Source organism: Lagenorhynchus albirostris, chromosome 5, assembly GCF_949774975.1.
Source record: "Lagenorhynchus albirostris chromosome 5, mLagAlb1.1, whole genome shotgun sequence".
In the NCBI taxonomy this organism is placed as follows: domain Eukaryota; kingdom Metazoa; phylum Chordata; class Mammalia; order Artiodactyla; family Delphinidae; genus Lagenorhynchus; species Lagenorhynchus albirostris.
Genome location: NC_083099.1, coordinates 70,764,350 through 70,781,649, shown reverse-complemented (window position 1 = coordinate 70,781,649; position 17,300 = coordinate 70,764,350). Strand labels below are relative to the sequence as shown.

General features: G+C 38.6%; 1 protein-coding gene across 1 annotated transcript in view; it reads left to right on the top strand.

Moving 5' to 3' along the window:
* ATP13A4 (ATPase 13A4) overlaps positions 1-17,300 on the top strand; it is a 143,901-nt gene that overhangs the window by 116,098 nt on the left and 10,503 nt on the right. The window contains exons 19-25 of the mRNA XM_060149282.1: positions 3,041-3,204; positions 4,022-4,144; positions 5,402-5,481; positions 6,899-6,941; positions 7,329-7,438; positions 9,316-9,412; positions 11,110-11,182. Coding sequence (XP_060005265.1) covers positions 3,041-3,204; positions 4,022-4,144; positions 5,402-5,481; positions 6,899-6,941; positions 7,329-7,438; positions 9,316-9,412; positions 11,110-11,182 — 690 coding nt within the window. The remainder of the gene's footprint in view (positions 1-3,040; positions 3,205-4,021; positions 4,145-5,401; positions 5,482-6,898; positions 6,942-7,328; positions 7,439-9,315; positions 9,413-11,109; positions 11,183-17,300) is intronic.

Sequence of the window (17,300 nt, the reverse complement as noted above, 5' to 3'; positions counted from 1 at the left end):
ATTTTATATATAGAGTCCTTTTTTATTAATGGTCTGTAGGTTTTATTCTTTTGTCTTCCAGTTTTTGGTATTGCATATCACAAGGCCAGTGGAGTCCACTGTAGGTAACTTGTTCTGTTTACATATAATCCTTTTCCTTTAACTTTGGAGTTTAGAAATGTTACCAAGGTGTGCCTATATGTTTGTCTTTTTTCATTAATTTAGTCTGGAACATTGTGAGCATTTTTAATCTGTCTTCTTCTTCTCAGGAAAATTTCTTCTATTGTTAATTAGGGCTTTTGTTCTCTCTCTTTCCTTCTTCCCTTCTGGAATTTCCATTATTCACATGGCAGGCTTCTTGGATCTATCCTCTCAGTCTCTTATGTTTTTTTCTTGTAACTCATATTTTAAAATTTTTCATATAATTTTTAAAGGCTATATTCCATTTACAGTTGCTACAAAATATTGGCTATATTTCCCATGTTGTACATAGATCCTTTTAGTCTATCTTATGTAACTCTCATATTTTTATAATTTTTCTCTGAGCTTTAAGGGTTCTTTTTTTGCACCGAATTTTTTCAAACTGCAAACTCGGGTATCAAAAATGAGGATGATCTCCTTCAAATCACCTCTTGAATTGTGAAGTTCTTAAACTGTGTTTTGGAGTAGGAGTGACTTTAGAAAACCATGTTTTACCTGTGCTCCATTTGAGTTTCCTAAGTGCTCTCATTATTTTTAATGCAGTTTTCTTCTGTCTCCAGCAGCTAGCCTGCTTTACCAGTCATGTTCTGGTTGTTCTGCCTTATATTTCCTTATCTAGCTTCCAGAATTTCTTAAGTAGGTTTTTATCTTTTTTTGTCAGATGGCTGAGGATCAGGCCTGGGCTGCATGTCCTAAACAACAGACCTCTCGCAGGTGACAGATGGCAAAACGGTCTGTGTTGCAAAGCAGATGGCTGTTGTCGCCCTGCTGAGGCATGTGGAAGAACCTCTCACTCTCAGGGCTCCCTGTACTCTTCTGATCTCAGGCTAGAGCATCTCCCTCCCCGCAGTTAGCTCTTCTGAGGATTCTCAAAGTATTTTGGTAGAAACCTGGGAGAAACCATGTTAGGGATAGCCAGCCGGTTGTTACATTATTTATTTTTAGTGGTTGCTCTACGAATCACTATATCTGTACCTACCCTTTCAAGAAGGCTTATCATCATAAACATCCCCTATTATCTCTCCTCTGTTATTGTTGTGTATATATGTGTATGACATACAATGAAACCCCACCAGACAACGTTAGAGTTCTAAATTTCAACAGGCAAGAGTTGGAGAACATAAGTGAAGAAAAATCGACTTTATATTTATACAGCTCTTTATTATTTCTGTTCCTAAATGTTCGTGTCTTATGTTGCAAGTTTCCCTCTGGTATCATTTCCCTTCAGCCTAAAGAACTTCTTTAAGCATTTCTTTTTGAGCATATCTGCTGGTACAAATTATCTTAGATTCCCTTATCTAAGAATGTCTTCATTCCTGAGAATATTTTCATTAGCTATAGGAGTCTGAGTTGACAATTTTTTTCTTTCAGCACTTTAAAGATGTTCCACTGTTATCTTGCCTTCGTGGTTTTTGATGAGAAATCTGTGATCATTTGAATTGTTTCCCTATATGTAATTTATTGTTTTCCCTAGCTGCTCCTAAGATATTTGCTTTATCTTCGGTTTTTTAGCAGCTTGATTATGTGTCTGGGTATGGTTTTCACTGAATTTATCTTGTTTGGGATTCACTGAGCTTCTTGAATCTGTACATTTAAATCTTTTACCATATTTGGGAAGTTTTCTGCTATTATGTCTTCAAAACATTTTTTTCCTGTTCCAATCTTTCTCCTCTCCTTCTTGGGCTCTAATGACATGAATGTGAGTTCTTTTGATATTCTTCAATCTTTGTTCTTTGTTTTTTCAGTTGAGAACTTCTATCTTGTCATTTATTTCAAGAGTATTAACCTTCACCACATGGAGGAGGATTACAATAGCTGCTTTAAAAGCATTGTCTGATAATTCCAACATCTGGGTCATCTTGAGACAGGCAACTATTGAATTGTTTTTTCTTGAGAATTGGCCAGATTTTCCAGGTTTTTCACATGTTGAGAATCCTGAACATTTTGAATATTATGTTGGGATACTTTGGATCCTGTTAAAATCCTCTAGAGAATGTTGAGTTTGTTGTTTTAGCAAGCAAAACTCTGGAATATGGGAGGTGACTAATATCATAGTTCAATTCTTGAAGCTTTTGCTATCCTTCTTCAGGTTTGCTCCGCACGTGCACAGCTCTGGGTTGAGCTTGGGGCTTACATAGTTCATACACTGAATTACTCTCCTTGTCTAGCTCTCTTCTTTCTAGGATTTCCCTCACAACTCTTCAGGCCTCCAGTGCCCCTTTCCTGGTTCCTTTGGCCAGAAAAAAGTAGGTTTTTCTTGGAGTTTTAGCTATCTGCATAGCTCTGGGACTGGGGCTCACACTCAGGTCAAATTACATGAGAGGAAAGAGAAAAAAAGCTGAGAATCTCTCCACCTTGTAGATTATTTCTCCAAATTTGACTCCCTTTCACATTATGCCATTTGTGTTTACTTTTCAAAGTCCTCAGGTAGGTTTTTTTAATGGTATTTTTTCCAGAGTTTTCCATTGTAATCAGTGGGAGAGATAGATTCTAGTGAGCTTACTCCATATTAGCTGGAAGTGGAACCATGAGATGTCATATTAAACCAGTAGAGTTTTGCTAAACATTTACTAAGCTGTTGACAAATAACAGAAATATATTTGAACTTTTCCTTTTTAATTTTACTTCCCAATCCCTGGCAAAAATATACTAGTAGGTCATAAAGTAACCAGATGAAAAGCAGCAATAATAAGAAAAGGGATCACAGAATCATGGAAGGTCAGGGCTGAGAGAGAACTTAGAGACTAGTTCTTCTCGCACCAAAAATAAGGTCTGAACTCCTTACCCTAGCTTTCTAGGTTCTACGTGAATTGGTTCTGTCTCTTCAATCTCATCTTGGGATACTTTTCCTTTCTTCTAGGTGACAATCTTCAGACTGCAATAACAGTGGCCAGAAAGTCTGGAATGGTTTCTGAAAGCCAGAAAGTCATTCTCATTGAAGCAAATGAAACTACTGAGTCCTCATCAGCATCTATATCTTGGCAGTTAGTCGAAGAGAAGAAACATATTGCTTATAGGAATCAGGTATACCCAAAAGCAGACCTTCTGCCATATTATCTGACTCATCACACAGTGTTGACTACTGAGCAGCTTTGACTGGCAGAGGTGTACAGGTGACCTAGGGTCAACATACTTCTCCAAATGTCTAACATGTATACAGTTCAGAGAACTCAATTATATCATTTTCCCATACCATTCCTACTGAGCTTTAAGGTATGGTGCTTTCCTGGGTGCTGGAAATAATCCATTCTTTTAAACTTAAAAAAGTCTTTAGAAAGAATATAGTAAGTGGGGCTGCAAGTCTAATTTTCCATTTTTTCCCTTGCTTGCCAGCCATCCCACTGGGTTCAAAGGGGATTTAGTCCCTAAGAGAGACACTGCTGTGTGCATTGGAAAATCAGACTATATCTTCAGGGTGGGAAGAAGTTTTATTCATTTATCTCCAATCTTGTCAGTATCCTATGTCTATTATGTCCTTGTGAAACAATATTAATTCTGTAAAAAAAAAAAAAAGGAAAGTTCTCACCTCAGGGAGGGATTTGTTAAGCTGCAATGCTTTTGTATTTTACACTTGAAATGTGTGAAATGTGCTTTTTTCTGGGACTCACTGAGATCAAATCAGGATGAGAACAGGACGAGAGTAAGTGTTACCCCCCTGTTCACTAGAGGCTGTTGATGTGCAAAGATTGATCCAGCAAAGAGAAAGTGCTTCTCTGAGGAATCAGGGCCGGAGTGTGACTTTTATAGAGAGATCCCAGACTGTCATTGTTGCCTTCGCTCAGATATGCTTGTGGTCCTAACCACTCTATCAAGTCTAAAATTACTGCGTCTTGCCTTGCAGGACAATTACATTAACATCAGGGAAGAAGTCTCTGATAACAGCAGAGAGGGAAGTTACCATTTTGCCCTAAGTGGAAAATCCTTCCAGGTTATAAGTCAGCATTTCAGCAGCCTACTGCCAAAGGTAAGTTCTAAGAGGGTACCAGTCTCCTAGTAAAGATGCTAACAATGTCACGGAGCATGATCGTAAGTAATTTCAAACCTCTAACTAGGTTAGACATACCTATTGAATGTATCATAAGGGAAGCAGATAGTTTTGCAGAGGTCACTGCTGTTTCATTTCCTGCTAGATTTAAAATAAGTAAATTTGATTAACTAATTATCCATCATCTATAGGATTAAAATATTAGTGACTTCTCAAGTGATAAGGTTGCTTTGGGGGAGCTGTCACTATATTGCCATGGTTAGGGGATCTCACAGTATAGTGTAAATCCAGCAATTATACAGGAAGGCAGGCCCAAAATAGAGGAATTCCATTAGGTTTTTGATAGAGGACATCTGTACAAAAGAGGGTCAAATTTAAAACTTTTCTGATGAAGAACAAACCCACAATGAGGGCAGGTAAGGTATATACATAAGAAAACGTGAGCAAACTAGAAAAAGATTGTGTCCAGTGTAAAGCAAAGATAATTTATTTGTATTCAATTGCTCATTATCTTAAGTACTGTCTAAGAAAAAAAGAATGAAGACTTTAAAGCTGAGTGAACAATAAGCTGAGTTTACAGCCAAGAAGAGCAGGGAGCACACAGCTGTAACACAGAAGAATTTAGACTCTGTAGGATGGGGTTCAGGTGGATGGAGCTGGTACAGGTTTTTATACAACAATCCATCAATGTGACAATCCATTAATGTTTCAGAGCCCAAATTAGGCTGGAGATATCAACTGAGTTTCACAGTTGGTCAAGCCCAGATGGTATGGTTAAGTCAAAGACCACAGATAGTCACCCTCTCATCTCTAGGCTATTTTTCTGCTAGATCTGAACAATTTTCTGAGAAGCAGTTGCCTCCTTTCCTTCTCCTGGGATCCTGACCTCTTGTTATCTTGCAATTTCTCATACTTTACTGGTTTAAGGTTCCATCAAGCTCAGGGTTTTTCAGGACGACCTCCTTCATGGCCCCTGAGCTAAATGCCTGTAGGTCATCATTTTCATCAATTATGTCTATTAAGTAGTCATTTTTACTGATTTTGGTCTTCCTGATCACTTATCTGATGACCAAAGTCTCAACATCTGTCTTAAAATCCAAAGAAGGACTTCTTGGAAACAAATATTTTTCTCACTCATGGATATCATTACCCAGTCAGTGTTCTGAATGTTATCAATTACTTCATGTATGACCAGCTGACATAATAAAAAAATTTTCCCTTTTGCGTTCTTTACAGATATTGATCAATGGGACCATCTTTGCAAGAATGTCTCCAGGGCAGAAATCCAGTCTGGTGGAAGAATTTCAGAAACTAGAGTAGGTCTTTACCAATTCAGATGGTGTGAAGTGCATGGAGGCATGACAGGGGGAGAGTAAGGAAGTCACTCAGTTTGGTTAGGGCAGTGGTTCTTAACGTAGCTACACATGACAGTCACCTTGGGAGCTTTGAAAAATTAGCAATACCAGGACACCACCATTCAGAGATTCTGATTCAATTGCTCGTGTGGGCACTTGGACATCAGTATTTTTTAAAAGTTCCTTTCATAAGTCAATTATGCATCCAGAATTGAGAACCCCGCTGAACTAGAACATAAGGGGGACAAGAAATAACTCTGGAAAGGTCATCTGAACTTGGCTCCTAAAGGTACAATGAAAATTTAGACTTCACTTTTACAAATTATTTTCACGGTTATGATACAGGGAGGTCCCTATGACAAGAGATTCACATAACCCTAAAAATATTAAAACATTCTTATGCCAAAGCATCCTCTCCATCCTAAATCAGAAAACTATTCTTAACACAAAGGGTCTCCATTGTCAGAATCCCATCATTGGGGATCCTTTATTTCCTGTTAATGGAAGCCCATGGAGTCTCAGAGGCACCTCTGGTGCTGGACCACACTCACACAGCTCCAACTCCTACCCATCCCTAGTCCACCCTCATCCTCATTGACTCAGTCACTAGGCAAAAGATCTATATTCAAAAAGCCCTATCTTCTCAATATGGCTAAAAACCTCCACAGTAAACTCGTTGCCTTAGGTAGCAGTGTGGAAGAGAAGTACAGCAAATTCTGCAAACACTGTCAGAGTGCTCCTACCTTAAAAAGCAGACTGTCTTCGTCAACAATTCAAGAGAGCGGTATTCATCCGGCCTCAGAAAGCTATCCTGAAATGGGGATATATTTTCTTTCTTCAACTTCTGGTCCTGGCACCACATTTTTGAGTTGAGTGACAGCTGACACGGTGGATTTCCTCTCCAGTTACTATTAATGTCACCAACAATAATTCTTATTTATCATTTTAGAATACATCACTTCACTGAATACTCATAATGCTTGTAGGGGAGAAAAATGATAGTCAAAATGGGGAAGTGATCAGGTCAGAGATCCAGATCTTCTGGCTTCAAATTCTGTGCCTTCCCCACCATGCCATGCTGTCATATAATCGTGAGCATCCTGTTTTACAGCTGACAGAGCTGCCTCCTAGACAGAGAAGTGCGGGGTCTCCTTGAATCGCTTGGAGTCAGGAAGCCTGTATGGGATTTCTTAATCCATTGTAGGAACTGCTGAGTCATACTTTATTTTAGTCAAACCAGACTGTTAGGGAAACTACCTTAAAATAAATAATAAGTTTGAGCCTTAAGTAATGAAGCTCATTTTATCTTTTTAATTAGAGCAATTAGAAGGTAAGATTGCTTTGATCTCCTCTACAATTGACACGGTTCCCCTTTTAGTTACTTTGTAGGTATGTGTGGTGATGGAGCCAATGACTGTGGGGTAAGTAGCTGTCAGTGTGTCAATTGTACTTGCTTCAAGCCCTGTAAGAGATAGTATCCCCTGGGATATATACCACCTCCATTCCTCCTGAAGGAGAAACTGATGTGGGCGGTTTGGAAAGGTTTTAACCAAAGCCACACAATGACTCAGTGGTCAGTACAGACTAAATGGGGAAGAACTTGGTTCTGCATTCCCCACTTCTTTAGCTAGGTGTCCCAGTGCCACCTCTCTCTTATGTGGCAGGCAGAGCAAAATTTGATCATCTCCTGGCCACTGCTTGGGCCCACAAGCCACTTCGTGGGCAGCTTAACTAGCCTTTCTTGTGTGGCCTCAGGAGAGATGTGTGTGAGTGTGCATCTATACAGTAAGCTGACTCTTTGCTTTCAGGCTTTGAAAATGGCTCACGTGGGCATCTCTTTATCAGAGCAGGAGGCATCTGTGGCCTCACCTTTCACTTCCAAAACTCCAAACATTGAATGTGTACCTCACCTTATCAGGTAAGTAGGTACTTTTCCCCAGCATTGTTTTAATGTCTCTTGACTTTTAGGTGCAGACCCCTTTGTTTTGCCCGGCAAAGACCAGTGGAAATGTGTGTCCCTGGGCAGGGAGGGTGCTTTGTGGGAGAAAGCAGTCAAACATTCTACTCCGGAGTGGACTTACCTCCTGGGAAAACAGTGGCATTTCTAATGAAAATCACTGAATAGATTATTTTTAGAAGATTAGAATCTGGAACTTGTTGCTGCTTTGAAAATGTCAATCATACTCTTCTTATTATTATTTTAAATGAATCTCCTTAGATACTTTCTTAATGGAGAATTGACAGAAACTTTCTCTTCCCTACTTGCTTTCCTTTCCTCTTGCCTCTTTATGCTTCCTTGGAATATCCTTCCTATCCCCAGTTTTCAGAATATTTATTCATCTTTGCTGCTTCTGCTACAATTTCCCTTGGTGCTTTGTTCCCCTCCCCCAACCCCAGAATATGTACTTCTGCTGCATTTTGTTTGAATGATGGAGATGGTTAGCATTGTGGCTGCTTCTGGTTATTATAACTAGTATGTGTTTACAGTTTATAAAGTGCTTTAATGCCTAGTATCTTATACATCAAAACAGCCTGGAATTGTAGGGATGGTCACTATTTCTTTTACAAAGAAATTGAGGCTCAGAGAACTTGATGTATCGAAGCTCACAGCCATATAGGATTGAAGATTGCATTAGAATTAATTTTGTTTCAATGTGTTTTATATACAAATATCGTATTCCTTCCACCACATTAAAGTAATGATTTGACTAGGTGCTCCCCGTTTAAAAAATGTATTCATGCATCTGACAAATATTTATAAAGTAGAGACTTAGGGCCAGGAACAGTTGGAGGCACTGGGGACCCAGAAGCAAATAAATCGAACGTCCCTTGATCTCACGAAGCTTTCTTCCCGTGAAGAAGCTGGGCAATAAACACACACAGAAAAATCAGGGGTAGCGTGAAAAGTTGGAAGATGGCTTGGGCAGTAGAATCGGCTGCTTCAGATGCGGTGGTGTGGGGAAGCCTTTCTAAGGAGGTGTGGAGGAGAAACCACCTTCTAGGCGGGATAAACAGCAGCAGCAAAGCCCTGATACAGGAAAAAGTCTAGTTTGAGGATCAGGTTTTGGAATCCCAGGAAACCATTCTGACCAGAATTAAATTTAAACTCTATTTTTCCCCAAATGAATGAGATAAAAGTGGCATTTCATAAGTACTCTATTTTACACTCTAAATATATACTATTCATTCAAAGTCAATCAACAGTAATACAAATGAACAGGCTTATTGATTCCAGTCTCTTTAAATTTGATGTGTGCCTAATTTGAGCGTGCCTATTGTCTTAGTTCAGTTTTAGAAAAAGTTGGGACTGCCAAATGAAATTTGAATGAGATGTTTGCAAACTCCTGAAGCACCTGAAGCATGAAAATAGCCCCCAAAACCTGCAATCTTATTTAAATTCCTCAGTTCACAGATGAAGAAACTGTGACCAAGAGAGGGAAAATGACCTTTCAAATCACATTAGTGAGTAGATAGGAGATCTGGGACCAGTTCCCAGGTCTCCTGACTCAGAGCTGAAATAATGCCTGCAGACAGGACAAGAGTAACTCTACATTCGGGCTCCAACGCTCCATTAAAGGCCTGTGGACCTTGGCCTGGATTTAGTCTTCCTTGAACATCTAGCACACTGACTGCCGGCTCCCACTGGCTCAAGACTGTCCAGTCTGTCAGACAAACAATCGAATTATCAGGCTTTGATTTTTTTCTTCTGAGCTCAGCTGAACAGCACAAAATAACTGACCTCGTTTCTTTTTGTGACTTTCATTTCATTACTCTTTCATTTCTTTTCTCACACAGGGAAGGACGTGCAGCTCTCGTTACCTCATTTTGTATGTTTAAGTACATGGCTCTGTACAGCATGATTCAGTATGTTGGTGTTCTGCTGCTCTACTGGGTATGACTTGAGACCTAGCCTCTTGATTAGTGAGAGCTAAAACAAATAGCGGTCACTGGCAATTTGCAAAGCCTCTTAAAGAAAGAGTGCACATGGGATATGTCGAGTACCAACAGCCTCTCTAAAACTATCTTTAACGTTTTTGAAAGTAAATCAGAAATAGACAAGGATACAAAGGAAAAGTCGTTTCTCATCTGGTTGTAGCTGAGGTTCAGAACCGAAGGTAAACTTTCTCTCTCACTGTCGTTTTGGCTTGCCTGGACCAGGTCTCTTACCTTCCCAGTTCCAGTGTGGCTCCGCCCTAGCATAACATTCGCTAGAGAGGTGCTTCTCTAATTGGGGTTCTGGTAAATGTTTCATAACTGGCTCTCCCTGGAAACACAAGCCCCGATTATTAATGTTTACCAATTTCAATGGCATAACTACTCCCACCATGGCTGATTTCAAGCTATCTACCTGACGTCACTGAACATGGAGTTGGGAAGAGATATATTATACAGTAGCATACCATTCTATAGTACTTGCACCATATAGATACAAGAGTTGTAAATAACCTTAAGACCATTGATAATATTGAAATGTAGGAAAATGATTAGAGAGTGATGAGTTTGGGCTATTACCTGTGTTTTTAGTGTAATTTATTTAATGGTAAATTTGTATAATTTAAGTTTTTATATTGGCTGTGTTTAAAAACCAGCTCACAGAATTCCTGAAACTTTAGCAGTTGACTTTCCTGAGTTAGTACAAAGCAGCATATCACTGATTCCCTGAATACAGGGACTTGAAAATTGGTATATCATGCCCCCCAAAGCACATTGGTCTTGTGATGGTTTTTACTATTTAACAAAATATGAAAGGAGAAAAGACATATCTAGTATTTGTGAGCTCAACATTTGGGCTTATTCTGTTAAGTAACACTGAGAAAGTGAATTCCATTTGTGCTGAAGGTATCTAGATTCATCTCTATGTCTTGCCCCCTTGCTCCTGGTATGAGGGTTTTTACTTCCGTTATTTTCAGATTATATAAGTCCTTTTCCTCTCACTGATGAATGGGCTGGAAAAGGAGAGGCTGTTTATAGAAATCTGTCCCTAGTTTGGAATCCCAATAACTCATTATGCTCAAAAGTAGAGTTAAACATGGGTCATCATTATCTCCTTTCCACGAAGGGGGTGGGGGGGGGAAGGAAGCAAGTTTCTTGAAATCAGTAAGACATGAACTTTTTTTTTTCAAGAATATCAAGATGCTTTATCAGGACTTTCTAACAACACCCAAGAATGCAATTAGTGGGTTTAGTTATTCTCATTTTCCATTGGTGAAATTTAGGTAAGATCACCACACATTTGTCACTGACCATTGGGAATGTGTCATTTTGTTGTGTCAGACCAAACCCCAAACTTTCTGCTAACAAGCAGAAAAGAGACTAGAGATGAATCAGAGTGAGATGTTCCCCTCAACAGGGGTGACACTGATGCTCAAAGGAGCAGCCCAGAAAGCACACTGCAGTGGCCCTCCTGGCTAGAAAGGAGTTTGCAGGCTTGTCTTTGGTACCCCTGCCAACATGACCAGGCCCCTGATACCATCTCCTTGGTAATTTACTTGAAAATCCTATGTTGCAGTGAGAAAATGAGTGCAATTGATGTCACATTTCTTCCAGAAGGTTATAACTTTTTTGAGCCACTTTCCTTTTTATTTTCAGGAGACAAACAGCCTTTCAAATTACCAGTTTCTGTTCCAGGATCTGGCCATTACAACTCTTATTGGTGTAACAAGTAAGATGTCTTTTAAATTTTCTTCTCAGAGATACTCCCCTCCACTTGCTTCCCTCTGCCCCTGCAGGGTTAGTTCACCATTGAGGGGTAGCAGCTATAGCCGCAGTGATGAGTGACTTATTCCCAAAGGGCTATGGTATGCAGAGAGAGAAAGAGGAAATAGAATCTTCATTTTTAAGTGTTGAAAGTGTTAGCAGAGGAAAAGCTGGCTTGTTGTTTTGCTGTTTTCCACAAAATATAGAGCTTCTATAAATGGTCACTAAACCTTTAAAATGAAAAAAAGCACCTTGAAAACTGACTTCAGTGTGCTTTTAGGTATAGTTATGGTCCAAATGTGCCCAATTTATAGAAGTTAAATGGCTTTTATGTTTCCCACTTCCAATCCTAACCTCTGAGGATTTAGAACAGAGATTAAATGTAATCTTGCCGTTATGCCACTCTCACCCACCACCTCCTAACTGATACATGAATTGTCTCCCCAGTTTCCCCGCTATGGGATTTTCCCCCAGCCTGACCACTATCCATCATCTTTACCATATTCTCTGCTTTTCTCTCTTATATATGAATGCCACCAGCTTCACTTGTACTTTAGATCCTACCTGCTCCTACCGCCTCAAGGATTTTGTTCCTGGAATGATCTTTTTCTCTATCACCAACTTTTCTCTGGTCTACTGGATCATTCCAATCAGCAGATAAATATATTTTTGTATCTTCTTTCTTTAAAACCTCTTCTATGACCCCAAATCTACCATTAGCTACTGTCCCCTTTATTCTCAAACTTTCCAACCTACCATTAGCTATTGTCCCCTTTATTCTCAAACTTCCCAAACAGTTGAGTAGACCCACCTTGTCCACTTGCCATCTCTAATTCTATTGTCATTTCATTTCAATCAGCCGGATTCTAACGTTCACGGGCATGAATTCGGATTCTGGGCCTGTGCAGTTGTTTGGTGGAAGGCAGTGGTTTCCTGGCACATATGTAACAGCCAGCTCTCCAAACAATTGTAGATATGCATGTATATGCATATGCATAGAAGCTTATTATAAGCTTTACTAAAAAGAAAAATGTGTAGTGAGCAATTATCAAATAACAATAAAGTATACATTACTCTTTCTTGCAATTTCCATTTAGCCAGTGGATTCTCACAGAATGCTTTAACTGAGTTTCGTCAAAGTCTTGTATCCGTAGTCAATATATTGTTGTGATTGATGACTGAAATAGTTCTGATGTGAATGAATGTTTGTTGACGTTTTTCTTTACCTGAGTGAGCAAAACAACACAGGCTTATGCTGAAACTTTAATCATTCATCAGTCATGTGAGCAACTTATTTGCTAATTTGGATAATAGTTCTTGAAATCTGGAAGAATATTTCCTCAGTTAAAAAACAATTGTTCATGATGTAATGGCTACAGACGTGACACACGTTTAAGTTCAATCTCCATTATTAACTTTAAGAACAGAGATAATGCTAAACTGTAGTAAAATCATTAGGACGTTATCAGTTCTGAGTATTCATTATCTTGTTTTTTTTTTGCGGTACGCGGGCCTCTCACTGTTGTGGCCTCTCCCATTGCGGAGCACAGGCTCCGGACGCGCAGGCTCAGCGGCCATGGCTCACGGGCCCAGCCGCTCCGCGGCATGTGGGATCTTCCCAGACCGGGGCACGAACCCATGTCCCCTGCATCGGCAGGCGGACTCTCAACCACTGCGCCACCAGGGAAGCCCCCATTATCTTTGTTTTTAAGATAATATTTATTTAATTGCAACTTTATATAGTATTCTTCTAATAATGGCCATATTTAATAATTGGCTTACAAACTTAGTGGCAGTTGGCTCTTGTGAGCTCGTATGAGCCAACTCCAGACACCGCTGGCTGGGAGGGTCCACATTACTGATACATTCAAAAATACCAGCATATACACACTACTGTATATAAAGTAGGAAAACAACAAAGACCTACTGTGTAAAACAGGGAACTATACTCAATATCTTGTAATAATCTGTAACGGAAAAGAATCTGAAAAAGAATATATGTGTGTGTGTGTGTGTGTGTGTGTGTGTGTGTGTGTGTGTATATAACTGAATCACTTTGTTGTACTAACACAACATTGTAAATTAACTATACTTCAATACAAAAAAAAAGTACCAATCTTAGATTGCCTCTTCCACATGCCTCCTGGTCTTGCTTTCACACTGTTTCCACTGTTTCATCTTATACCTTGTCGTCATAATCTTAACAGCTATCACGCCAACTTATGGTTTAAAAAACTTGCTCAAAAGCTTTGCTTTCAGAGAACATATGCAAGGAGAGTAAGTAGTATGCACACTTCGCTGTCTCTTCCCCAACACTGCTCTTGTCAAGTCCACCAATGACTTCCTTGCGGTCAACAGTACTGATCACTTCTCTTTCCTCATTGTACTTGGATCTCTCAACAGCACTCTTATCCTTCAAAAGGTTTCTTCTCTTGACTTTTGTGATGCCACACCCTGCTGAATTATCTGTTGCCTTAATGAATACAGCTTCCTCATGTCTTTTGCTGATCTCTGCTCCTTTACCTGTGCTCTAACTTTTCTTAGGCTTGCTTGTTCTTAGGTTCTCTTGTCTTTTCAGTCTACACAATCTCCCTAAGTGATTTCAACCAATGCTATGGCTTTAATGTTATATGTATACTGATGAATCCCAAATTTATGTCTCTAGGCTTGATGTCTATCCTAAATTCTGGAAATGCAGCTGCTAAGCATCTAATCTTGGATATTTAACAGGACGGAGAATTAATGTGCCCAAACAGAATGCTTTATTCTATCAGATCTGATATTCAACAAAATTATTAAATATTTACTGAGTGTCTGGTTTGTTCTACTTACTGTAATAGGCACTTGATATACATCAGTAGAAAAAACCATAGAAATTCGTTTCCTCATGGAGCTTGTATTCTATTGAAATAGTACCACAATCTACCAAGTTGTTCACATCGAAGACCCGGAGTCATCCTTAATTCCCCTCTTTTCTTCACCTTTACATATAATATCTATATCTCTCTCTCTATATATATATACAATTCCTATTGGCTCTACCTCCGAAACACATCCTACATAGCTTCTCTCCATCCCTATTGTAGCCACTGTCACAAAGCCATGTCACCTCCCCTGTGGATTACTGCGATACCTTCACAACTGACCTTGCTTCTGCTCTTGCTGACTTCTCCTCACCCCAATTTACCTTTCACACGGTAGTAAGACTGTTGTTTTTTAAATGTAAATTTTATCGTCATCCTTCCCATTTCCACTAAATCCAAAGTCTTACATGATCCAGCTCTGGCCTACTTCTCCAGCTTCACCTCTAACCATATTGCTACCCACTTACTTGTTCCAGGCACCCTGGTCTTTCTGTCTTGTGAGCATTGCCAAGCTTGTGGGCACCTCAGCACCTTTGTTTTTGCTATTTTCTTTGCCTAAAATACTCTCCCTGTAGATCTTCCTATGGTTCTAGTCAGAAAAATGTCACCACTTCAGAAAGGTCACTTTAAATAGTGACCAAACCAGTTATTCTCTATCACCACACGTTCTGCTTTATTTTTTTCACACTACTTTTCACAATCCAAAATTATGATATTTACCTAAGTTTTTATTTGTTTTTGCCTGCCTTCCCTCACTCAGTGTGTGTACTTCGTGAGAACAGCACCTTGTCTATCCTGATCACTGCTGTATTCCCAATACTTCTAACAGTGCCGGACATATCAAAGGAGCTCATTAAATATTTGTTAAATCTACTGTAAGAACATCCTTGGGCAATCCTTACTGTTAACAGAGTAATCCTTTACATCAAGCCAGATCTACCTCTGTGTAACTTTCACCCATCTCAGACTTCAGTTCTGCCATTTGGGGTGGCAGAGAACAGTCTGATTTTTCTCTCCAGAACAGTTCTTCAGATATTTGAAAACAGCTCTCATTTCTTCTGTGATTATTCTCTTTCCCATAACAAGCATCTCTAGATTTTTCTCTACTTTTTAATATAATTCATTATGAAAAGAAGATGGAAAACATTGCAAGAGATAACAAAGAGAAAAACCACCTATATCCTCCTATATCCTGCTATCCAGAGCTAACAAATTAAAGCATTTTGATGTATTCCCTTCCAATTATACACACACACACACACACACACACACACACACACACACACACACGTATAAAGAAATTTGAATTATGTTTTCTATATAATAGTTGTGCATCCTGTTTTTTTTAGTTTAACTTTATGACCACTTTTTTATGTGTACATATTTTCATTCTTTTTTATTGTGGTAAATTATACATAACATAATATTTGCCATTTTCACCATTTTTAAGTGTACAATTCAGGAGCATTAATTACATTCACAACATTGTGCAACCATCACCACTGTCTATTTCTAATTTTTTCCATCACCCCAAACAGAAACTCTTTACCGATTAAGCAATAACTCCCATTGCCCCTCCACCTAGCCTCTGATAACCGCTAAACTATTTTTTGTCTCTATGAATTTGCCAGTTCAAGATGTTTCAAATAAGTTGAACCATACAATGTTTGTCCCTTTATTTCTGTCATATCTTATTAGCATAATACTTTCATGATTCATCTATGTTGTAGCATGTGTCAGAACTTCATTCTTTTTTATGGGTGAATAATATTCCATTATATATATATATACCACATTTTAATGTTGATGTGTTGAAACTCAGCTGATTCTTATGTGTTGATCTTGTATCCTGCAACATAGCTGAATTCATTTATCAACTCTAGCAGTTTTCTTGAGGATTCTTTGGGATTTCCAATATTTGGTATCATGTCACTTGTGAATAGAGATAGTTTTACTTCTTTCCTCCAACTTGAATGATTTTATTTCTTTTTCTTCTCTAATTGCTCTAGATAAAACTTCCAATGCAATGCTGAATAACAGTGGTGAAAGTAGGCATCCTTGTTTTGTTCCTGATTTTAGGGGGGAAAGCTTTCAATCTTTCACCCTTGAGTGTGATGTTAACTGTAGGTTTTTTATTACATAATATATAATTATGAGGATTACATGTAATATGCTAAATGTGTAACAATCTAGTTTGCATAGGTACCTTAACTTTAGTAGCATATAAAAACTCTGCTACTTTACAGGTCTGTCTCCTTCTTTTATGCTATTGTTGTCAAATTACATCTTTATCAACTGTGTGCCCAGTAACATACGTATATAATTGTTTTTTTATGCACTTGTCTTTTAAATCATGTAGGAATAAAAAGCTGAGTTAAAAAACACAAATACAATAATATAGGATTTTATATTTGCCCAAATAATTACCTTTACTGGGAAAAATGAGTACGCCAATAAAGAGATAGACATTATAAAAGAGGATTCTTTAAAAAGAATGTCTTTGGGCTTCATTTTAAAATTTCTATCTCTTTAATACTCTCCTTTTGTTCACATTATTTCCCTGATTTCCTTCAGTTCTTTGAGCATGTTAAAAACAGTTGTATTAAAGTCTTTTCCCAGTAAGTCCAACGTCTGGGCTTCCTCAGAAATAATTTCTGTCAATTTATTTTATTCCATTAAATATTATAATGTTGTAACTCTGGAAATCAGATTCTTTCCCCTCCCCAGGGCTTGATGTTTTTTGTTTTGCTGCCTTTTGAAGACTGTAGTAGTGCATTTATTTAGTGACTTTTCTAAACTATTTTTGGAAAGATTAGATCAGTTGTCATGTGTGGTCGCTAAAATCTCTATTGCTTTAGCTTTTGTTCAGCTAGTGTTTTAACAGAGATATCCATAAGTTGAATTCCATGAGTTTAAAAACATGAACAAAGAAATACCTCTCCCAGTCTTTGCAGACTAGTTCTGTGCTGGGGCACTTCAACACTTAACTAAGCCTGTGCTGAGTCTAGTGATTATTCAGGGCTGAAAGCTTAGGGTCTTTTCTGGTCTTTTCTGAGCATACATCTTTGGTAGGCACATGGCTTTCTGTATTCTCCAACATGCACAGGTACTTTTGAATACCATAATTTTCCAAATAAATGCTCCTTAACTTTTCTTTCTGGGCTTCAGGTTGTTATTTTATGTCTCAACTGTAATCCTTTGCTCCCCATGACTATGGGT